At 41.2% G+C, this 23,346-nt stretch overlaps 3 protein-coding genes across 5 annotated transcripts; 2 read left to right on the plus strand and 1 right to left on the minus strand.

Moving 5' to 3' along the window:
- Positions 1–12: 12 nt before the first annotated feature.
- Positions 13–7,271, plus strand: wash1 (WAS protein family homolog 1). 2 transcript variants are annotated; one of them, XM_046395111.1, is made up of 11 exons: positions 13–168; positions 675–815; positions 1,914–2,025; positions 2,532–2,678; positions 4,898–5,034; positions 5,134–5,269; positions 5,374–5,569; positions 5,663–5,836; positions 6,072–6,230; positions 6,703–6,774; positions 6,870–7,271. In XM_046395111.1, the coding sequence occupies exons 1-11, from the start codon at positions 161–163 to the stop codon at positions 7,010–7,012; spliced, it is 1,425 nt and encodes a 474-aa protein (XP_046251067.1). In that variant the 5' UTR covers positions 13–160; the 3' UTR covers positions 7,013–7,271. The 2 variants fall into 2 exon arrangements, with proteins under 2 accessions (XP_046251067.1, XP_046251068.1); XM_046395112.1 differs by having other exon boundaries at positions 6,706–6,774.
- A 137-nt stretch (positions 7,272–7,408) lies between these two features.
- Positions 7,409–16,048, minus strand: ddx11 (DEAD/H (Asp-Glu-Ala-Asp/His) box helicase 11). Of its 2 annotated transcripts, none has more exons than XM_046395108.1 (27): positions 15,906–16,048; positions 15,239–15,381; positions 14,926–15,141; positions 14,748–14,834; positions 14,528–14,664; positions 14,157–14,214; positions 13,934–14,041; positions 13,503–13,590; positions 13,065–13,267; positions 12,810–12,884; positions 12,242–12,319; positions 12,107–12,153; positions 11,943–12,022; positions 11,770–11,811; positions 11,388–11,455; positions 11,260–11,298; positions 11,015–11,153; positions 10,427–10,561; positions 10,229–10,341; positions 10,076–10,148; positions 9,268–9,371; positions 9,013–9,162; positions 8,799–8,867; positions 8,509–8,694; positions 8,273–8,348; positions 8,018–8,172; positions 7,409–7,919 (listed from the first exon to the last, which is right to left on the minus strand). In XM_046395108.1, the coding sequence occupies exons 2-27, from the start codon at positions 15,365–15,367 to the stop codon at positions 7,887–7,889; spliced, it is 2,688 nt and encodes an 895-aa protein (XP_046251064.1). In that variant the 5' UTR covers positions 15,368–15,381; positions 15,906–16,048; the 3' UTR covers positions 7,409–7,886. The 2 variants fall into 2 exon arrangements, with proteins under 2 accessions (XP_046251064.1, XP_046251065.1); XM_046395109.1 differs by having other exon boundaries at positions 15,960–15,994.
- A 235-nt stretch (positions 16,049–16,283) lies between these two features.
- Positions 16,284–22,625, plus strand: fkbp4 (FKBP prolyl isomerase 4). Its single transcript, XM_046395113.1, has 11 exons — positions 16,284–16,760; positions 17,329–17,473; positions 17,559–17,701; positions 17,826–17,946; positions 18,757–18,913; positions 19,292–19,382; positions 19,466–19,549; positions 20,192–20,377; positions 20,558–20,701; positions 21,151–21,246; positions 21,375–22,625. The coding sequence occupies exons 1-11, from the start codon at positions 16,662–16,664 to the stop codon at positions 21,474–21,476; spliced, it is 1,368 nt and encodes a 455-aa protein (XP_046251069.1). The 5' UTR covers positions 16,284–16,661; the 3' UTR covers positions 21,477–22,625.
- The last annotated feature ends 721 nt before the right edge of the window (positions 22,626–23,346 follow it).

Raw genomic sequence — 23,346 nt, forward strand, 5'->3', positions numbered from 1 at the left:
GGCAACACTATCATCCAAGGACACCAGCATGGTCACATGACACGTGGATGCGGAAGTACGCAACCGTTGTTTTGCTAATGATTAGCTCGGATGATTAGCACAGACAGCATAGCGACTTCTTATTATATATTTTGTAACCGTTATCAGGCAAACAACACCCATGGTCAGGTAAGATTAATATTTTCAAGTGACAAGCTTTCGCAGTTTAACTCCTCATTGAGCTGATATTATTCGATTTGAGGCTGGAGGCGATGCTTTCTTTAGCTCGGAGAGACTGTCAGTTTGTTTCGAATATCTTTTCTTTGCTTTTTTTAGCAGTTGTCGTTATCACATACAGCTACAGGGATCAACTTGTGCCAGGTCACGGTTTAAAACTTAAAAACATAGCTTCATCGTATTGGTTTGGGCGTTTGTATATTCCCATACTGTCATGTGAGAGTCAGGTGAGGTCGACAAGTGTGGTTTGCTAACGTAAAGAAATGACGGTTTAGTTAACGATACTGACGCTTTGTGGTGTTGAATCTGACAACAATCACAGATTCGACGGATTCTTTTGAAAGTTTGATTTATTTCAGTCATGTCATACAGATCCCGAGGTCAGTCAGAGTTTTGACTGGGTAACACACGCCCTTGTTCTTGATTATAAACTTGCTGTTCTGCGTTGTTGTCTTCAGGATGAGCCAGAAGCACTGCCTGGAGGGCCAGGTGTACACGGTGCCTCTCATCCAGCCAGACCTGAGGAGAGAGGAGGCTGTCCATCAGATAGCAGATGCATTACTCTACTTGGAGACCATCTCTACTGATATTTTCCGAAGGCAAGTTCAGAATCACACACAAATAAGAGCCAGAGGTAGCATCTTAAAGAACCAACGACAATGAAGGCTTTTATTGCAACTGGAGTGTGAGTGTGTCATGGTTTTCTCTTGGTATGCAGTTGACAGACCACAAAATTAGCTAAAGAGAATTTGTCATTTATGCCATGTATAATGTGGGATTGTATGTTAACATCATGCTTAAAGGTTGAGTTCACCTCAAAATCATAAATTATCATTTCCCTCTTGCCAGTAGTGTTATTAGACCATCTAGATTGTTTTGGTGTGAGTTGCCGAGTTGCAGCGATATCTCTCGAACATACAGTAAATGGAGCTAGTATTGCTCAAAGCACCAAAAAAAATAAATTAGAAAAACTCAAACAGTTCCAGCAAAGTCTGTGCAATAGCTTTAGTAACCAGGTTATAATTTCTAGAACAAGACATTGTTGTTGAGTTTTTTAAATGTATATTTTTTGTGCTTTGAGCACCACAGTTCATAGCTGATATCTGATATCTACTGATTTTGGAGGTAACTGTCGCTTTAACGTGGTATGCATCAGGTATAAGTTGTGCTAAAAGGATTTGTTAATTAGTCTTTCAAAAGAAATTTAAATGATCATTTATTATGATAACCAGTTAAATATATTTGTCATTTTATAAGTTAAAGGATCTTTTTACTGGCTCGCAAATTATGTGATCTGCTTGCATTTTTCTGTGTTGTTGTTGTTGTTGTCTTCACATCATCTGTTACAGCATTTTTTTTTTTTTTTTTTTGCTGTCCATAAAGTACTTTGTCATATTTAGTGGCTTGGAGTCTAATACATTTGCAGTCCATCTTCTGAGACAAAGTTTATGCCATTTGTTTTAAAAGAGGTAGTCCCGTCTCTCACCCTGAAAGTAGAGGAGGTGTCCCCTGCTCTTAATTTTCATTAAACACAAGAAGACTACAATTACATTATTCATTCATTCTTAGGATTCAGTTCCCTGCAAAGTTTAAGAAAGAAAATGGACAAGGGAGTCTGAGGTTACGCTCTCTTCTATATTGGATTGTGCAATCTAAATGTATTTTCCACTGTGTGTGTGTGTGTCTGTTGCTCCCAGGGTGTCTGACAGTGTCGAGAAGAACCGGCGCCAGCTGCAGAGCATCACTGACCGGATCAGACTAGCACAGGCCCGTGTCGACAAGATCAAAGGCAGTAAGAAGGCCACCAAGGTAACGCAGCATGTGCACTTTTGGATGGCAGCTTCTCATATTGCATGTATGATACAGCAGTGATACCCAAACGGGGATACTGCTGCTGTTGCCCAGGGGTATGTGGAGAGACTGTACAGTAGCTCAGATAATTAGAAAAAAAAATTGATTTAATGATTTGATTTAAAGAATACATTTGCTTTAGCTTTAACAATTAGTTGAGGTGTTTTTGCAATGAAAAGTGTGGGAAAACTAGTTAGCAAATGAGCAGAAGAAATGAAATAACACCATGAAAAGAAACAGCTACTAATTTGAGCAATTTTGTGCAATTAGCATCCAGTTTGAAATCATTGGTGTGGTTAGAAGTGTAGCTGAGTGCACTGGACTGAGCTGTGGGGGTCCTTCTTGCTAAAAAGGTTGAGAACCACTGTGATACACAAAAGAGACGCAATAAGGTGACAATCATTGGAAAATTGGAATTAGCTCTGTGTCTGTCAGCTGTGTCAGTTTTTATTCTGTGTGTATAGGTTTTCTCCAGTGCCAAGTACCCGGCCCCAGATCGACTTCAGGATTACTCATCCATCTTTATCGATGCTGCAGACCCCTCCTCGCAAACCCGCCCCCGCCACAGGATACAGAATAAACTACGACCCTTTGATGAGAAGGCCCTGCAGGTAAGATGATTATATTAAAATGCCGATGAGGGAAAGGATTTTGACATGCATTTTCTCTAATTTATGTAAACAGTAAAAAGTGGGACTTTTAAAGAGCCGTGGTTTCACAGTCTGTTCTCCAACTAATATCTTGAAGCCCACAAGCCATTGTGCTGTAATTAAGAACATTTGTGCTTGTCTGATGGTGTTGGGGCCTCTTTAGACAGATGACACTGGAAAAAAACTCCAGGTACAAAACAGGCAGAAAACAAAACGTGATTAATTCTTTATTTACATGGCTTTTTTCAAATTGCTGAGAATAATGACAGAGTTCTCAGTCCGGTCATCAGGGGACTGAAGTCGTGACCCCCTATATTTATGACCCTGCTGTATTTATGCTGCAGTTCAGAGGCAGTGTCCCACAGCTAGCACATAGTCCACCTTACTCCTCCAGAATCCAAGGTCTACTTTTCAGCACGATGACGGGATTTCCTGGGGAGGATGAACAGTGTGATACACTGATAATTGGAATACGCTGTCTGGTCTCCTTTTTTCTATAAATAGGAACCACCACTTTTTTTGCCACTCCATAGGCACTGTTTCCAACATCCACAGGGATGCATGTGTGAAGTGTAAGCTGAGCCTCAAGGCAGACTACAATCCAAGCCACAACCTTTATTCCGTTACCTGAGCTCTGACTAATGACCGAAGGAATGAAATGTCTAACAGAAGCAGCTTTAGTGGCCCTCCATGGTAGGGTGAGAAGCTCCGATATCTGGAAGGAGCTGAAAGGGGAATTTCTTGTTCCTTCACATTGGAAAGTAGCCGACTTAGATGATGGGAGCATCTGATGTCTCCTGGGTGTCTCCCTGAGGAGGTATTACATATCTCATCTGACCTGGAATCGCCTCAGGGTGCTTCAGGAAAGTGCAATGACTTGGCAGGGAAGGACATCTGGGCTGCTTTGCTTAGCCTAACATGACATGAGGTCTAAAACTTATTTAACGTATTTTAATATATTATTTGACCTGATCTGGATTCAGTATACCTGTTAAAAGAAAATATTTTAGTGGAAAAATATGGCACAAGTCTGTTATAAAGTATGCTTTACATGTTTGTGTTACTGCCTTCACTGTGCTGGCAAATTTTCTGCTTTTTTTTTTTGTTTATGCCATCATCTTTCTTTCATGAACAGCTGTTTTCTCCTGATTAGCAGTATGCACATTAAAAACATTTGTCACTCAACCGGCACTGATAAGCTTTCAACCATGTCTGTCTCAATTTGTCACACCGAGCTAAATAACCAACTGGAATCCATTTAATGAAACATTTCATTGGCTGTAATATAAGGTGCTGGGTTCTTTAGGTACAGTATTCACCAAGAAGGGGCAGGTTTAAACATGAGGCAATGCCCCTAAAGTCCAGTGTATGTGTATATATATATATATATATTTATATATATTTAATCTTGTGTGCTCCAGATAATAACTTGAAAGATGAAAAACAAAAAGTGTCACCTCACAGGACTTTGGGGTCTCTGTAACAAACCCAATTTATCCCCATGGCCTTCAAAGCATAGCCTCATCATTCCTTGTTCTCAGAAGACAAATAACTTGTGTGCACAAGATAAACATCACCTTTCAGGACTTTAAGGTCTCCGCAGTGCAGAGCAGCCCAGTTTTATACCAGCTTGTCATTTTTGCTTTAAAACTGATGCTTGATTAGAAGATGAAAACATCATAGACATGTAGAAATGTGCAGCATTTTTTTATTTGCCCCTTTGTTTGTGTGTGTGTGTGTGTGTGTGTGTATGTGTGTGCGTGTGTGCCTGCGTTTGTGTAGCTCAGCACAAGCTCCTGCATTATTTATAGAGAACACCACAGTTTTTCTGTTATCCTCTTAGGAAACTTTACGAAGACCGGGATATTTTCCGCTGCATGTAGTAGGTCTTGCAAGTGTGTTGTTTTTTTTTGTGTGTGTGTATCTCTGTGTATTTGTCAGAGAGGGAGAAAAGATGAAAACACAGCTGGCAGTTTTCTCTGGTGCAGAAATGCATTATATATATCCCCCTGGAAGCAATTTCCCCCGACCATATAATTTGGTATTGCAATGTTTGCGTGTGTGTGCGTGCATCTGTGTGTAGGAGCACTTTGTTGGTGTTTATGAATTGCGTTATTCAGGATTTAGTTGACATTTTCCAGATCTCCCTCTCACTCTATGTCTGCGTTTCTTCCTTTTAGGAGAAGCTGATGTATTTCCCAGTGTGTGTGAGCAATAAGAAAAAGTCTGAGGATGAGACAGAAGAGGGGCTCGGCAGCCTGCCACGCAACATCTCATCTGTCAGCTCCCTGTTGCTCTTTAATACTACAGAGAACTTGTGAGTCCACACACGCACACACACACAGATGCGAACCATAAACGCAGATTAGATTGAAATCTCTCCCTCATATCTTTGGATTTGTGTGTTTATTTAAAGATACAAGAAATATGTGTTCCTTGATCCTCTGGCCGGAGCAGTGACAAAAACACACACAACACTAGAGACTGAAAAAGAAGAGAAGCCGTTTGACGCACCGTTGTCCATCACCAAGAGAGAGCAACTGGAGAGACAGGTGCCTCAAATACCCTTGTCCAATCCAAAAACAGTCTGAACTTGACTTAATTTGGTACTGAGAATTTTAATGACTAATCTTGATCATCTTTTTCCCTCTAACAGACAGCAGAGTCTTATTTCTATGTGCCAGACCTGGGCCAGGTGCCTGAGATAGATGTGCCCTCCTACCTGCCTGACCTGCCAGGCATCGCAGACGACTTGTCCTACAGCGCGGACCTCGGGCCTGGCTTCGCCCCATCAGGACCCACACACAACATCCCCGAGCTGCCCTCCTTCTCTGAGGAGAGCAACGCACCGGGTACGCTCCCCCGCATTTTCCGCCATCTCATTGTGGTTTATGTTGATCCTGTGTTCGTGAGCTGATGTAGACTTTTCATGTCTTTGTTTTCAGGCCTTCAGCTCCAACCTAATGTTCCACCTCCTCCTCCACCTCCCCCTCCCCCGCCTCCTCCTCCTGAGCCTGTCCTTGCCCCTGCTACTCCTGTAGGAGCTCCCCCTCCTCCACCTCCTCCACCTCCTCTTCCTGTTGATGGTCTTGCAGAAGTCCCTCGGGTGGCAAGTTCAGGTTTGTGTAGTTCAGAAATCTGCCAGGTACACACCACAAACTTGGAGAATATGATTGAATTTGACAGTGTATTAACTTGTTGAAAAATTGCTCCTACCTCCCTCCCTCTCTCTCTCTCTCACACACACACACACACAGAGAAACCTTATTCACTGTCTTAAATTAGATCGACCTTTCATTAATGGACGTAATCCCAAATCACTCTGCCGCCCCTGACTGTCTCCTCTGACTGCAGGCCCCGTGTCCGGTGCTCCCAGCGAGGTGGTTCAGCCGTCTGACAGCCGTGCCAGCCTCCTGGAGTCTATCCGCAATGCCGGAGGCATCGGCAAAGCCAAATTACGCAATGTCAAAGAACGCAAGATGGAGAAGAAGAAACAGAAGGAGCAAGAGCAAGGTGTCAGATTGTTTGAGTGGGGATGTGCTACATAGTGCAGTTTCAGCAGTGATGGGGAAGCCATGCAATCAAAGCAGCGCATGACTGATCCACAGTTCATCTATGACTGTATTCAGTGTGTCAGACTGCATGTCAGAATATCAGTGTATGTGCATATGTAAATGCACACAGTATGTATATCAGTCCATGGCTTTTTGCCCTTTATATTGCAAATGTCAACCTCATTTAAAGGTTGATTTGATTACAGTCCTATCTTCTAATTATCAGACAGCATTTCTTTGTCTTCATTTCTGGTTTGCTGGTCAGGTCATGACCTCACACTTAATTCTCGGAGAGAGCTGCACATACCAACTATCTAGTCTTGTTATTGTTCTTGTTGCTGCTATCTGGTCTTGTTCTTTGAAGTTCAGCACTGGGGAATAAATGAACATAATTATAAATATACTGACACATGATTATTTATTTCTCTCAGCAGTGGGAGCGGCATCAAGTGGTGGAGACTTTATGTCTGATCTCTTCAATAAACTTGCCATGCGAAGGAAAGGTGAGGGTCTTTTTTCTATCAGATGAGATTTAAAAATATTGCTGCAAGTTGGTGGAACAGCAGACCGTAAGTAATGTGTCCTGTCCCCTCTGCAGGCATATCTGGTAAGGGTCCAGCAGGTGGGGAGTCAGGTGACGCTCCTGCTGGAACCGGCGGTGCGTTTGCCAGGATGTCAGATGTCATCCCGCCACTTCCTGCCCCACATTCGACAACAGATGACGATGACTGGGAGGCATAATGTGAAGGACAATGCAACACTTAAAGCACTGATAAGGACAGTATTCGGCAGTGTTGGATAATTTTGTGTACTAAGGACTTCCAGTCACTCTGTATTATAACATGTTCTGCTAACAGAAACTTTCACTGTAAAATAGCCAATAATGACAATAAGTGCATTTGTTTGTCTACGCATTTGAACAAAGCAGCACTAAAACTCATAATAAAATTTTATTATGTTTGTCATAAAAATATTTTAATAAAATTAAACAAGCAGATATAAGAACACTCACTGAAATCATTTCACTAACATCTCTCCATCAAAATAAAAGTATTTTTTGAGTTACATAACACTGTACATTGAGTGCTTTAAATATTTAGTATTTTCAAGTGTAAATCAGTCACATGGATGCCCAAGCCAGTGCTTTCTCAGAATTTATTCAGTATTTATTATTCATTTTCTCCTCTCACATGTTCCAGACTGAATTAGAAGGCACTGCAGGATTGATAGACCTGAGTGAATCTAATAAATGCCTTTGACCTTTGTCTGCAGTGTGCCATCAAATACATCATTCTCTGATTCATCTTCACTTCTCTTAACTAGAGATGGTAGGAAGCCAAAGCAGAACACAAGTAACAAAAAATATACAATTTGGCATGTAAAATAAAGGTAGAATGATGAACTGGGAACAAAAAAACAGCCTCTCTGGTGGACCTTTGAACTCCAGGAGCATTCAAGAGATCTGATGGTTTCAAAATGGTCAAGAACATAAAGAGCAGCAAAAAGTGCTGTAGCAATCTTACACACAAAATTGCAGATTGAGTCGCGCTGGGTTTAGTTGAACTATGGTCTTGAACTATGGTAAAGTTGAATACTGGAGAAATGTCAGTTGAGACTAAACCTGCTTCTGCTTTTTCTCCAGGAAGAACTAGGAAAAAAAGAACAGAAGAGTCAGCGTGTGAATACATTTTAGTGGCGATACCGTGGTTTTAGGGTGGATACGTCATAAGCGTGCTTGCTTCTCACCTTTCGTAAGGCAGCAAACGCAGGGCCAAACGTTGTGTGTGAGCTGGTGCGCTCTTTGATCCATGCAGGAAGTTTAGAGAGCGTAGCAGGTCGAGAGTAACGTCTGTCACACAGCACCACGGAGGAATAGTCGCCACGGTGACGGATAGCTCTTCCTGTAGGCAGGTGAAGTCAAATGCATACGAGTACTGAGCATACTATCTAATTACTGTTAATGATTTTTTTAATAACAACTCATGAATATTGCATCATTACCTATGGACTGATTAACAGCCTTCATGCAGAGGTTTTCTATGAGTGCTTGGCCAGGGCTCCTGCCTCCACTGTGAGGCTAAAAAGGAAATAAATAAATAAAGAAGAAAGAAAAAAACTACTGAAAACTTAAAAAATGATCTCTGATGAGACTCGTTTAAGGACTCCTTTGACCTTGCACTTGTTTTTGCCAGGTTTGTGGATACACTGGAGACTATTAGGACAGAAATGAATCTCACCAAGTGTTTGTCCATATAGGACATTTTTTCCTGCAGCTCTGGGGATTTGATGTTGGGGTATGGCATTCCCACCATCACCACACACCTGCCCAGGTCATCAGAGAAATTGATGCCCTCGCTCATCTTTCCTCCGACCACAGAGAACAGCAACGCTCCCGTGAGCCCGCCGCCGTCCACAGCACACCTCTAATGAAAGGAGAAGAGACGTGCAAACATTAATGTGCGATGGTAGCGCACACATTGTCAACGCTCTGTCACAAGAGCTGATGTTTGTGCGCTGACAGTTTTACCTGGATACAACGAGAGAACTCGCTCAGCACCTGCTCGACCTGGCTGGCTTTTTTGGGCTCCTGGAAGATCTGAGAAAAGTGGTTGTGAGAGCTTAAAGAGTGTATGGGTGGTTCTCTTTTCGCTTTAGGAATTATTTTCCCGCATTAAAACGTGATAAAGAACGTTTTTCTTTTTTCAGCTTATTTAACAGAAGACCTCATGTAACTGACGTACCTTCTTCTTGTTAGAAAGACGAGTGAGTGCACCGCTGGCATCCCAGTGGGAAATGATCCGCCTCAAGTACTCATAAGAGGGGAAGAAGCACACAACGCCGTCTGGGACCACGTTACAAATGTTGGAGAGAATGCGCCCTGTCTCATCCATCTGTCAACAAACAGCCACACATCTGCAGTAATGGTTTATGTAAACAGCACAGCTGCATTCGATGATATATGGCAAGGACTTAATGAAACAGTAAGCATATGTTACCATGCGTGGAGAGTCTCTGTTTTGGAAAGTAAAATCTAGCTCCTGACCGGATGGGCCGCTGCACAAGACGAGGGGAAGAATGTTCTCAGGAGGAATAACATGACCTGCAGACAGTGTTATCCAGCAAAAAAATAGATCTGTTATTTTATTGATATAAATATAACAATACAAGTGTAAAATATAACAACACATAACACAGAACATAACATCTGCAAGACTTTCTTGTTCGTGTGTATTAACAGTAGATCACAGAGTTAAAATTTCACACAGATATTGTGAGTCTGAGGACAAAGTAAAACATAGCACGTCTTTAATTTTGTATGTCAGTGTCACAGGAGCACAAGTGTTGTTCAGGTACCTTATGACACAACAATCTACCTCAATCATCATTCAACCTGTGATGACAGGGAAAAAAAACTCTTCCTCAACACAGAATCATTATGGGCGAACAAAAACACTATGGTTTAGTTCACGAGATGTATTGTTTGTTTGTTTGTACCATGTTTATCATGTCTTCTTGGTCTGTTCTGATATGATAACACTGTATGATCTCCCACCTCCTATTACCTGAACCAGAATCATGACTCTTGTATCTAGTCAATCCAACCGCATAACTAAACAGAAAATTAGTTCTCATACTGAAAAACTGCTTTTATTGGAGTTTCTGTCGAGCATTATATTATTCATCAAAAAGTCCTGTAAACAGAAATATTGATAAACACATCGCTCAGAGAGAGAGTGCATCATAAAAAAACACAAACAGAGAAGCTCTACAAAGTACTGCAGTGATATGAAATGGGTCACTCACCACAGGAAAACTCAGTGATGCGCTCCTCTTCCACTCCGGCAGAAAACAGTAGCTCTTGTTTGAAGTCTGAAACCTACATATCACATCTTTTAGAATTATAAAACTTAAGCAGCAAGGGTTTCATTTATTTTTAGCAGATTTGAGATAACTTACAGGCTGCATGGTTCCTCCTGCGATGATGACTGCTCTGCATTCCTTCAGCACCTGTGCAAAGTGGACTGCTGGATTCAACAGCAGGAACTTGGCGCTGCTCTCTGATAAAGTACCTGGAAATTAAACAAGTGGGGTATTTCATAACATTGATTTTGTTGCAGTTTGCTTATTTGGTGTTCAACTTTTTTACAATGGTACCTTGTCTGTGCACCACCACTCTGCCATCAGTGTTGCTGCTGGTGAGAGCCAAGAAGAAACCCTCCACCTGCATCATGGGAGATGCACACAGCACTTTCTCTGTCTCTGCAGACCCCTGCTGGTCTGCTAAAGACACTGCACACACGGGAGCCGAAAGAGAAGATAAACCACGATCAATAACAACCGGGAGCAGGAAAGTACCTGATTGCTAAACACAAATGGCTGTATGTGAGGGGTATGCACATGGTGTGAAAAGAACGAAAACATCTGCACATGCAGCAGCATGCATTATATTTATTCTCTTGCCTGTGCACTTTACAAACAAGGTGATGTGGTGGGTTTTTATGGTAGTGGTTCAACTGTAGGTGGTGTCTGTGCAAGTGCAAGTCAGTGGAAAATGTCTATCAAAGGAGAATGAACGACAGCTCAGTAGGTTTTTCTGAAATCAAGCATTTTTAAGATTTTTCCATTGCTGAATATGATCCTTTATTGTCATTAACTGATGCCACATGCCAGCAACAAAATTGTCCACCTCCAAATTGTGTTTTGTCATTTTGTGGTGGGTGATGTAAGCATCAGCCCACTCACCTGGCGCAGTGCTCTGGTTGCTCTGTAGCGTTTGAAGGTAGCGGTTTAAGCCCTCGGTGCGTCGGTTCTCCTTGTTGGAGCTGCTCTGAGTGTGCAGACTCACACCTGATCCTGCGTACTTCTCCACAAAGCCGCCCAGCTGCGGAGAGAAGACAAGCGTGGCATTAATTTCATTTTACCGTAGATCTCTCTCACAAAAATTTAGTAGTTTATATGAGGCATAAATCAAAACACATTAAACTTACTTTTCTGCTGATCATGCTCTTCTCAAAGTATCTCTGTAACTAAAGGGACAGTGGAAGTTTGCAGTTTGTATAGGGTGTTTGAAAAACATGACTGTGATCAGCATAATAACACCTTTGTTGTTAACTACCTTAAATAAGTTGATATTGTCGATCTGAGCCTTGAAGAGGAAGTTGTTTATTGTGTGCATTTCAGTTCCTAAAAGACAAAAGAGATGTGACTCGTTAGCAACGTCTGCTTAGCTGTGTATTACAGCTGCAAATATTAATCGATTAGCCATCAGCTATTGCATAAATACAATGGTCGATTAATTGGTTTGAGGAATAATAATGAAAAAAAAAAGAGAGTCAAAATTCTGTGATTCCTCTATGACTGTAAACTGAATATCTTTGAGTTGTGGACAAAACAAGACATCTGAGGTCATCTTTGGGCTTTTCATTTTTCACCATGTTCTGACATTTCATAGATCAAACAACCAATAGTTGCAGCCACAGCGTGGATTATTGACTGACCTGCTTGTGTAGTCTGGCTCTGTGGATTCTGCCCCACTTTACCTGCAGCGACAACATTCACATCATAGGAGAAAATGTTGCATGTGCCCTGTTCAGCAATTTCCCCTTCAAACCACGTCGCTGACTGCCAGTAATCAATCATCGAAAACCAATTTTAGCCCAAAAGCACTCACCTCCCAGCACCCGCACAAGTCCCTCAATCACAAACAGAATCTGCTTGATGTACATCACGTTCTTTGCCTTCAGTCTGCTCCTGATGGTGTAAATGCATTAACATCAGCAGGCAATACAATATTTAATTTGCGAATGAGTGCAGTGTGCCAGTGTGTATACTCACTTATAGCGTTCAGCATACTGGGTGAGCTGAGAGTAGGCACGACAAAGCTGTAGAAGATTCCAATTTTAGCATATCACAGGGAACATGTATGATATAAATTTCCATTTTCTACATAATTTGTACAAGTGTGTTTACCTGTGCTCCACTGAGTTCTGCGCTGTGTATACAGGAGAGTGTGTCACTAAGATTGTGAGCTTCGTCTATAATGACAACCTATGAAGAAACAGATTACTGGTGGGTAATACGCTAAATCAGTTCCACTTCAAATAGCTGAAACTAAACCTGTATTTGGCTCTTTTCTGTTTTTTGGTACCTGTTATGCTGCACATGTGATGTCAAATTAATGAAGACATTTTCTTAATTTGATAGTGTTTTTTGTCTATTTGCATGTAAGCTGTAGTACACTGAGCTCTCAGGGCCACTGTATGAAACTGATAAAAGTATGGCAGAATCACCAGGTATCCAAACAATCTAAAATTTCCCAGTCAAACTGGCTCTGTGTGTTTACATCTTTGTTCTGAAATGTTATTGCGATGTGCCAATGATTAAACTACTTATAAGAAAGTGTCTTCAACATTGGTGGGGAATTTCAACCATTAAAAAAAGTATTTTTTAAGATTTGCATGATAATATTGACAATTGCTGAGCAGAAATAAAATATACGATAGAACAAGAGAAGCTCAAAAATAACATCTAGTCCTACCTGTCCCTTCAGTTGGATGCCTGCTGCCTTTCTTGTAGCTTCATGAAGCAGCATCTGATAGGGCAACACCACCAACTATGCAGACACAATAAGCAGAGACCATACAGATTGCATTGAAAAAGCGACTGGTTATTGCTCCCCAGGTTAACCTGTGGGGAAGAAGACTAAGACTGACATTAACAGCAGAACAAGCAAGCAAACAGTCTCCAAAGTAATGCGACACAGGATGGGATGAACAAAGGAGGACAGTTTTACCTGAGCAGGGGGAATGGCGAGGCGAGTCGAGTAGTAAGGACAGGAATGTTTTTCTCTGCCCAGCTTCAGCAGCTGTTCGATATCATGGACTGTCCCCAGAATGTCATCCCTCATCTGCTGCAGTGCTGAAGCTTTATTGTAGGGACACACACTTTTTGCTGGGCCACGCTTACGTTTTACGCCCTCTTCATCATGCTGCTTCTCTACAAAAGGGAAGAACGAGCAGCGCTGCTAGGATTAACTCTTCTTATTTATTTTTATGCGTTAAAACAGCACTGAGGGTTGTTTAAGGATTATCTGATTGCATTCGAAATATCGTAAATAGCAACATTTCTCTTACAACTGACAAATCTCATACAAGGTTGACGTTAGCTGGTACTGATCTTCTGTAAGATCAGTAGTTTTGGAGCCAGTGCGTGTGTGGCGGGGGGCTCTCACCATGTTTGTTTTTCTGCATCTCCATACAGCGGTCATTAATGTGCTGGATGTTGCCCAGGCGACGCACCTCCTCGTTGATGCACAGATTCTGGAAAGTACACAGTTTGATGTTTACTGGGCAAACACTGTCAGATGTTATGTTGACAATCATTTTGCTGTAAGCAGTAAATGTTCAATGCCAAGTTGTAACACTGGCATGTTTGATAAACAGAGTAAATATCACCTTCAAGAAAACACAGCATATCACATTCTGTCTCCAAACAACACTTTAAGTAAGCAATCATGATCAAACATTCCTCAGTACATTTACATCTACTGCTTGTAGTCACAATGAGACTTAAAGAAATATACTAAAATCTAACCGTTTTACTGGTAGTCTGTGGGTGTATATTTCAGAGTGTGTGTGCGTGTGTGTGTGTGAGAGCACACACCTGCCGTGAGCCCAACGTGACCACACTGACGTCCTTGCTGAAAGGGCTCTTTTGAACCTCGTGGACAAATTGGGCCAGCTGGGAGTGAGTGCGGCTGCAGTAGTAAATCTAAGAACACACATATGTATGTAGTCTCACTTCAGTGTAACGTGAGACACTCATTATTCAGTGGGACGCTCTTTCTTCTTTTACAGTTAGAATGTGAAATATGTCTCTAACAAACCTTAGTGACATGTTCTTCAACCAGTTCATCATCTGTGTCATCCTCACCATCACAAAACCTGAGCATGAGAGCAAACAAACCCTGCTGTAATTTTAGTTTCTCACCATGATGTAACATTTGATGAACTCAACTCTTAAGCAATATTTGGGACTGTGCAATACATTTTAGACATTTTTATTCGTGCTACTGTTTATTCCACTCTTGCTGCTTATTTATGTTGAGTTGTTTGTTCTGCACATGTATTTTATCTTGCACCTCAAATGCAAGGAGTTACATTTGATTTTCATTGTACTGCTGTTCAATGACAATAAAGGCATTCTATTCTTTTCTTTTTTGATATAACTGGCAGCCAAATACTTGGCTGCTCTCACCTGCTCCTGCTCTTTGACTCGTCATCGCTTTCATATTCTGCGACGATAAGTTCCTCATCTTCATGATCTCCTTGTGTCTCTGTTTGTTCCTCTTTACTGAGCTGGAGCAACTTGAATGCCTCATCATCTTCACAGCTCTACAGATACATACAGAGAATTCATATATTGACTTCTAGAGCCTTGGATTATCTTAAAATTGTCATTGTGTCTGATCACTTACTTTCCTCTTCATTGCATACTTTAGCTGAACATTGTTTCTGATCATTTCCAGTCGCTCCTCTCTCTTCTTTCTTTTCAATTCTTCCTCCTGACACGCAAAAACATGCAATAACATTTGAAAGACAAAATTCTCAGAGGTTCACACCAAGGTCACGTGTGTAGCACAATGGCATTCTTACCTTCAATTTTGACACCAAATCACGTTCTGCCTTTTTCTGCACAAAATCAGTGATCCAGTCAGGCTCCGCTGAGGAGCTGATTGTGGAGGACTGAGCGGAGGAAGTGGAAAGAGTTGTTTCTCCTTCTTGCAGCAGAGCAGCTGCCTCCTGTCTTCTCTTCTCGTCATAGTCCGTGAGCCAGCTTAGCGCTCCACATATCAGACTCAGAGACTTTCCCTAGATTATAGGACATATGTGGTGAAAACACAGATCAGTCAATAAAATCTAATGGCTCCTGCTGTAATCTCTTTTATATGCATGCACACATACATACCGTTCCAGTTGGACTTTCAAAGATGCCGACTTTGCCCTGGTCAAGTGCCCCATACAGGGCTTGCATAAACTGCTCCTGGATGTTATAGGGTTTGTATGGAAATGGAAACTGAGACCTGCCATTCTCCATGTTCGTGAACCTGCCTGAAAGATGCCAAAATTCAGTTGATTTCTGTTCAGACATGGTCACTATGAAACGAGCACCTGGCTACTTAATCAACTGAAAGCTATACACAGTATGTTTAGACTGGTTTGTGTTAGCTACAAGCGCTAACTTCTGATAGAGATGTTATGTCTACGCATGAAGCAAATTTTGAGGCTGGATTCTGGTCTTACGCAGATCAATCAATCTCATTACAACCGTGGCGAATTTCTGATTAAGTTTGCCTTATTTTTCTACAATATACATCTATGCACTACAACGACATAAATCATCATTTGACTACACAGCTTCCCAGTTAGCGTATGTGTTATGTCAGGCAGCTAACATTTAATTTTAAAGGTTGTCACAACGAGCTCTTTTGTTGTCTTCTGCTGTTAAGGAACAAAAACTTCAACGCCAGCGGTCTCGAATCCATAGCTATGTCATTAATAACATAATAGATAACCTTATCGGCTTAAGTCTTAATGCTGTTCATCATCTGAACAGAGATTGTTGAGATTCTTACCCGCAGATATTCTAAAAAATAAGTTTTTGCTTTGTGTTAATGTTTTCGTCTCACCGCCGATTCAACAACGCGCCAACCCAGAGAAATGGACAGCGAATCTGACCAATAGGGTGCAAGATGAAACAAGAAGCGCGTGTTTTTAATATTCTGCAACGCTTGCGAAGACGGGGCTATGTAATTCTGTTTCCTATTTTTGTCATTCAATACGGAGCTACGTGACTGCTACATTACACTTGAAGTGAGTACACGATTCGTTATCTATTTCATGGCACAACGTCTGTAAATTATGTGCTTGTTCAGTCTAGAGTGTGCACCGCCTTTCCGGGAGACGCCCTTATAGTATAAGTAACGCCGAAACGTAATCTCACCCCCCCTTCCTCCTAGAACGTCTGGAAAATTCTCTCCCCTTCTTTAAGCGCTTGTCAGACGTTTGGCTGCTAAACAACGTGGACTTGGAGCTACCTCTCATCCTGCCCGGATACAAGTGTGACTGGTGCACAACGTTAGCACGGTTTCAACGCGGCTAGCTCTAAGCTGTAGCGTATTATTTTATTTACAGCGGCATTCACGAGTTAGTGAGGATACCGAAGAGGTTTAAGAAGCGTTAGTTAGCAAGCTAGCGTTGACCTTAGTAGGGTTGTTGCTTGCTGCAATTGACGTGAATTGAGAAGTAGCATTAGTTAGCTTTAGCCACCTATTAGTCAGTGTTAGTTTGAATTGGAGTGCAGGTCAGAGTAGAAGATAGAAAACTACTTAATGACAATGACTGCAGAGGAGCAGACAACTGAAGGACAAAACACCATCCCAATGGAAGGAGAGGATATCACGCCAAAGAAAGACGGGGGTGTTTTAAAGGTAAATTGTAGTGTTTTGGTGCAGCATATTTAAACCAGCTAGCTGAGTGATTATCTGTCTCCTTGGTGTTTACTCATTCAGCTAGGCTAACGTTAGCTCGGCTGTCGCATGTACTGTCAATAAAAACGGCTAACAGGGTAACCACAACGCTGACAACACAGTAACACTGTTTATATTTTTTCTTGTCATTGGTTACATAGCTGACTTACTAACAGGATGTCAACAACGGGGATAGTTAGTCATTTCAACCATCTACATTTCTAGAAAGATCTAGAGTCCTCCATAAGGAGCAAATGCAAAAGCTATTAAGGCTGATGGGGTGCATTTACACAGACAGAGATAGATTTGAATGAGACGTTACAGCTCACGGTCATTCACTATGAATGATTTGGCAGCTTTACCTTTTACAATGCAAAGAACTAGATTGCAGGGTCGGTACACAGGACGCAGCTGGCATGTAAGGCTTTTTGTTTAAAGGCTTTACATGCCAGCTGCATACATGATGGATTTTTTTTTTTAATAAATCCCTGATTTGGATAAATGCTCTTCTTGCTGCCTGTTTTTCCAGCTGGTGAAAAGGGAAGGCACAGGCACAGAGCTGCCCATGACTGGTGACAAAGTCTTCGTACATTATGTAGGCACACTTCTGGATGGTACTCATTTCGACTCGAGCAGAGACAGGGGAGAGAGGTTTTCCTTCGAGTTGGGCAAAGGTTGGTTTCATATCTTGCAGAGACATGAACATTCACCTGGCACAGTTGCACAGCCAGTGTTGTTAACAGTTTTCTATGTGTCTAGGTCAAGTGATAAAGGCATGGGATATCGGCGTAGCCACAATGAAAGTGGGGGAGTTGTGTCAGCTCATCTGTAAGCCAGAGTATGCTTATGGGTCTGCAGGCAGCCCACCTAAGATACCCCCCAATGCCACTCTTGTTTTTGAGGTAAGCTTCAATGATATCAAGCTATTTTTATTATCTTTGTTCCTGGGTTTGTGCTTGAAACACAACATGTCTTGATCCTTTTCATTGATGTGAAAAAATAATTTACTTGTCTGCAAACTTATAGGTGGAATTGTTTGAATTTCGAGGCGAGGACATAACCGAAGATGAGGATGGAGGAATTATCCGTCGCATTATTACTAAAGGACAGGGATATTCCAAACCTAATGAAGGAGCTGCTGTTGAAGGTAATACATTCAGACACACCTTCTTCTTATGGAGATGCAATTTTTTATTCACCATCCCTTTAAGAGTAAAAATATAGCAAGATCAACGTCACCAGAAATTATTCATTCAAATCATACACCAACTCAGTGTATTTTTTTTTAGGTGAGAGCTGTTACAGTGTAACAATGGCAATAAGTGACATTTCTTTATTTATTACATTTCTTTATTTCTTTATTTATTAAGCAACATGTGAGACCATAACTCTTTTAAATATCTGGGGATGTATTTGCATCAAGGTATTTGTCTCTCCAGACCCCCTAATTGGATTAGGCCATAGAAAAGACATCCAAGATGAACTTGGTGTCTACTTGGTGAAATGGTTTAGTGCGCCGATGCTTATTTTAAACTTCACCATACATTTGATGATCATGTGACACTTTCCAAATTGGACTTTTGACTATCAAATATTCACCCGCTGTAAGTGTGAAAGGTGGCTTGACTTTCAAGAGTTAAGATATCCTCCCCCAAATTGACACAAACAGTTGCAGTGGATTCAAACTGGTCTCTCTTGTTAGCATTTCATCTTCATTTATCTTCGCCGTGCTCATAGGAAGACGCTGACCAGCGTGGGGGGGTTACACATTACAGTAAAGTAATCCCATGCTTGATATTGACTGATTTACAGACATTCTTATCAAAGCAAAGGATTTTGGTTTTGGTTTGGAAAATGCATCACTTGTCTTCAGCTGCCACATATCTAAGTTTGTGGCGAAATGTAGAGTCTGATTTATGGCAGAATCTAACCGCAACAATTTTTCAACTCCTTTCAGTAACTGTGGAGGGTTCCTGTGAAGGACGTGTATTTGATGAGAGAGAACTGAAGTTTGAGATCGGAGATGGAGAGAGTCTTGGCTTGCCAGCTGGAGTGGAGAAAGCTATTATGGCTATGGAGCAGGGAGAGGAGGCACTCTTCACTATAAAGCCTAAGTATGATCACTTGTTTTTAGACAAATACAGACTGTTTCTTTAGTGATGTATTCTGAGTATTTCTTTGTTTTTTTGTTTTCCATCCGATCATTATGTGGGTTTTCCTACTAAGGAGTCAGTTGTCTTAAGTAAAATATTATCCCTGTCTCCTGCTAGTGGACTAAAGAGGGAGTTAAGTGTGTTGAATTCAATTGGGCTCTAAAGAGAGTCAAATTTGGCTAACACAGTTGACTTCGAGTTTGAGACTGTGACATAACAAAATTACTTCAACCACAAAATCTGATTGACAAAATACCTTGAAGTTAGAATGCAAAAGGTAATACAACATGTCTATCCTACATTTGAGATGACTAATGATAATTGTGTTTGTATTTGCAGGTATGGTTTTGGGACTGCAGGAAATTCAAAGTATAATATTCCGGGCGGGGCAACACTGCAGTACAAAATCAAGTTGATAACTTTTGAGAAGGTAAACAGAGCTTGGCCCAAGTTGGCCGTTTATTTGTCTGATGTGTACAACGACAGAATTAATTTAATGTCTGTTTTCTTTAGGCTAAGGAATCATGGGAGATGAATACAGCAGAGAAACTGGAACAAAGCAGTGTTGTCAAAGAAAAAGGAACGCAGTATTTTAAGGTATGCAGGAGTGCACAGGGTTTCCCCATACATTCATTACTAAAGGATATGCATTGACACCGGTTATCTGCTTAAATTAAGCGATTGGAGATTGGACAGACATCCTCAAAACTTAACAAACAACCTGCCGTCTGTGGGCACTGACATGTAGCCAGGAGTCGGGTTTCGTGACATTTATATGTACCTGATAGCCCTGATATTTTGTTGAATCTATTTGTATAGTCAGTCGCATAGCAATTCACTTTTTAGGTGTGTTTGGTGTTTATGCAGCATTCAAACTGAACACTAATGTATTTGCTGAATATGAATAGTATTGCGACTCACGGTGGTCTAACGTAACGCATATGGTAGCCCACCACACTATCAACATTGCCCACCCAGTAGTCATTTTTTATTTTGCTGCATCCCAAACACCTCACACACGTTTCCCACACATAGACTCTACTTAAGTGGCTGCCAAAGTTTTTGTGGTGCCATCTCTTCTGTTTAATGTAAGCCAGCCTTTGCTGTTGTTTGGGTTGGTGCACAGTCATTCACTACCACTTTGGCTTTGATCGTTTCGATGGGCATCCCTCCCCTCTTCAGCTAAGACAAGTTAATACTTTTTCATGTTTTCTAATGTACTGATTCCATATCCTTTAGGAGGGAAAATACAAACAGGCATCGGTGCAATACAAAAGGATTGTGTCGTGGCTGGAACATGAGTCTGGTTTGTCAGAGGAGGACGAGAAGAAAGCAAAAGCATTGCGGCTGGCTGCACATCTGAACTTGGCCATGTGCTTCCTTAAACTGCAGGAGCCAAACCAAGCTCTAGAAAGCTGTGACAAGGTATAGTTTGTGAGGTGAACACACACACACACACATTTGAGAAACATTCATTCAGAATTAAGCAGATTAGAGATTTGTCTGTGTTGGAGTGAGAAGTGGTTTAATTCTTTGTTACAGTGAGTATAGTTTGTGTGAATAAATGCTGCAAACATTTCATCATACTGTGTTGGTGGTTTCTAGGCTCTAGAGTTGGATCCATCCAATGAGAAAGCTTTATTCCGAAGGGGAGAGGCACTGTGTTGTATGAAGGAGTTTGACAAGGCAAGAGATGACTTCCAGCAAGTTGTTCAGCTGTATCCCACCAACAAAGCTGCCAAGAGCCAGGTATGATGCACTTTTTGCCATCATGATGATTGAGTTTGTCACAAATCCAAAAAAGGTTCATTACATAAAAAAAAATATGAATGTTTCTCTTTTTATACAATCTAATTTTGGCTGTGAGGTCTTTGGGTCTACAGTCACTGTGCTGTCAGGGCACATGGTGCTGTCTTAAATGTATTAAATATCTGCCATCACCTCATTTGGCTAGTAAACTGTTGCTTCTGCATTTTCTGGTAAACCACATGCCAGTTTTAAAGAAGGGACATTTCTGTGCACTCAGATAAAGCCCACATTTAAACTTGTTCGTTATCCTTCAGATCATATCAAATTGCACTATGACATATCTGATCAAAAAAGCTGAAATCATTCATTGCATCTTTCGCCCATTGCTATAACTTTGTCACATCAGTGAAATATGGTTGTCTCACCTCTCCTTTATTACGTCCTGCCAGGTGGTTCTTTGTCAGAAACGTATCAAGGAGCAGCATGAGAAGGACAAACTCATCTATGCCAACATGTTCCAAAAATTTGCAGAGAGGGATTCAAAGGTGAAAAACTGTGTTTCTTACAGCAGCCACCAGGGGGAGGGATAGGCATGCTTTTGCAAAAGAATGTCTGAAAGGGACAAAAAAATGCTGATTTGGATGTTTTGTGGTGTATTTCTCTCAATGAACAGAAAGAAGCAGGGAAGGTGAAGACTGACAGCAAGGAGAATGGCGACGAGGAGATGGAGATTGAGATTGGAGAAAAGGAAGTTGCGAGTGAAGCAAATGCGTAGATGAAGACGTCACTGTTATGGTTCATTTTCTTCAGACTTTTGTAACTTCAACCATTTGTGTCTAAGGGGCGTGTGTGTGTGTGTGTGTGAGCGTGTGAGAGCGAGAGAGAGAGAGAACAAGCATGTCAACAAGAGCACTGATTTTGGGTGTATCTTCGCTGGCTTTCTCTGTGTCTGGGCTTTTTGCTGTGGCTGCTAGCGGAGCGGGTGGGGCTTCTCCAGCTGATGGCACTGTAGGACGTGGTTTTAATACATGAATTTTGTACCACAAACCCCACCCCTGAATCCTGTCAACCCACGGCTTTGAACTGTGCATGTGTTTTCACAGCGTTTTGGGTAGGGAAAGGAAAGTGTTAAGTGCAAAGTTTCAAACCTTCACCCGTCAAGGGCTAGACCATTCACCTTGCACTACCCCTCTGTCCTAATGCCCTCCTCTCCTGACATTTTATGCTATCCATCCAACCCTCCTCTCATGGGCCTACTGATCAATTCCTGGAGTTGTGATGGTTGTATGCATACATAGGATGTGTCTGATTGTTTGAGCACTCGTGTGCCAAAGTACGCATGTAGCAGCAGCACTGTTGATAGGTGGAGTAATAAGATGTTAACCCGGAATAGCTGTAGGACTTTGAGCTCTTAAGCTAAAGATGGAGCTGCCCTATAGTCCACGGGGTACAGGACTGTTCACCTTTTCTTTGGAAATACTGACTTTGTTTTGTTTTTGTTTTTTTCTCCAGTGTTGTACTTGTGATTTCTGTATTGTTATCAAAATGATGAATTCAACCAATTACTTAACTGGAACATGTGTATTTTAAACCAGCTAGAAAGAACATTATTAAGCTTCTCCTGGACACACTCAAGTAATAAACAGTTAAGTCTTAGTCTTAATTTACTGTATAAAAAGTACATGTATGAATGTGTGCATATATGACTCATCAGATTCAGGCTGTTAAAGATGGTACGCTCGAGGAAGATGGAAGCCCTGGTCGTTCTTTTTACAACAACAACAACAGCAGCAGCAGCAGCAACACCTGAACTGGGAGGCTAATTTCAAACGGGGCTGTGGGCTCTTGAGTTTATCTGTTGGAAGGGTCACTGCTTGGTCTGCCCTGACAGAAGGATATATAATAAACAATAGCATCAGCTTGATTGTGTGTGATATTCTTGACTGTTACGTGTATTCCTCACAGTTCCCAGTTTCTTTTTTGCTACTTTTTTTTTTCTCCTTGTCCATATAAATTGTCTATATGAAGAACTTTGTGGAATTGTCAAATATGAGTGGATGCAAAGTAGGCTACTTTAGTATAAAGTAAGGAGTGTGCAGAAAGTTGTCATTTGTCAGGAGGACTTGATTATTACGCTGAACTGTCAAGTCATTGTTGAGCAATTTAAATTTCAGCACACATTTTGGTTGACGGTTAACGACGAATAGATTAGGTTACTTTTTTCACACTGGTTAAAATATTTCAATTTATTTTGAAACCCAATGTTTTAGATAGAGTTTTAGAGTGCTTTAGATATTCATTTAAAATAAAACAGAAACAAATTTGCACGAGTCATTTAGCGAGTTTTAAAAATGGGGTGGTTAATTAGTTAACTTATTCTCAACAGAAAACTATTTTCTATGAACTGTAAATTGAACTTCCTTGGATTTTAAATTGCTGGTTGTATGCAGCAATTGGAGCATGACAAAGTCAACTTTAGGGAATTGTAATGGCCATGCTTGATTATTTTATCATATTTTGTTAAATAAGTGACTAATTGAGGAAACTAAGAACAGGCAGACTCGCAAAGAAAACATTCATGGAGGTTTTCTTGCCACCTGCACAGGAGAAATTTATAAGATTCAGATTTTGAGGGCGTTTGTGTA

This window comes from Scatophagus argus, chromosome 7, assembly GCF_020382885.2.
Source record: "Scatophagus argus isolate fScaArg1 chromosome 7, fScaArg1.pri, whole genome shotgun sequence".
Taxonomy (NCBI): domain Eukaryota; kingdom Metazoa; phylum Chordata; class Actinopteri; family Scatophagidae; genus Scatophagus; species Scatophagus argus.

Coding starts and splice junctions, on each gene's coding strand:
- wash1 (XM_046395111.1), top strand. Junction 816..1,913: donor TCTACTGATATTTTCCGAAG/GCAAGTTCAGAA, acceptor TGTTGCTCCCAG/GGTGTCTGACAGTGTCGAGA. Junction 5,570..5,662: donor TGAGGAGAGCAACGCACCGG/GTACGCTCCCCC, acceptor CTTTGTTTTCAG/GCCTTCAGCTCCAACCTAAT.
- ddx11 (XM_046395108.1), bottom strand. CDS start 15,367: ATGGAGAATGGCAGGTCTCAGTTTCCATTTCCATACAAACCCTATAAC. Junction 14,835..14,925: donor ATTTGGTGTCAAAATTGAAG/GTAAGAATGCCA, acceptor TTTGCGTGTCAG/GAGGAAGAATTGAAAAGAAA. Junction 8,868..9,012: donor GTCTTTCTAACAAGAAGAAG/GTACGTCAGTTA, acceptor CACTTTTCTCAG/ATCTTCCAGGAGCCCAAAAA.
- fkbp4 (XM_046395113.1), top strand. CDS start 16,662: ATGACAATGACTGCAGAGGAGCAGACAACTGAAGGACAAAACACCATC. Junction 17,947..18,756: donor TGAAGGAGCTGCTGTTGAAG/GTAATACATTCA, acceptor AACTCCTTTCAG/TAACTGTGGAGGGTTCCTGT. Junction 19,383..19,465: donor AGTTGATAACTTTTGAGAAG/GTAAACAGAGCT, acceptor TGTTTTCTTTAG/GCTAAGGAATCATGGGAGAT.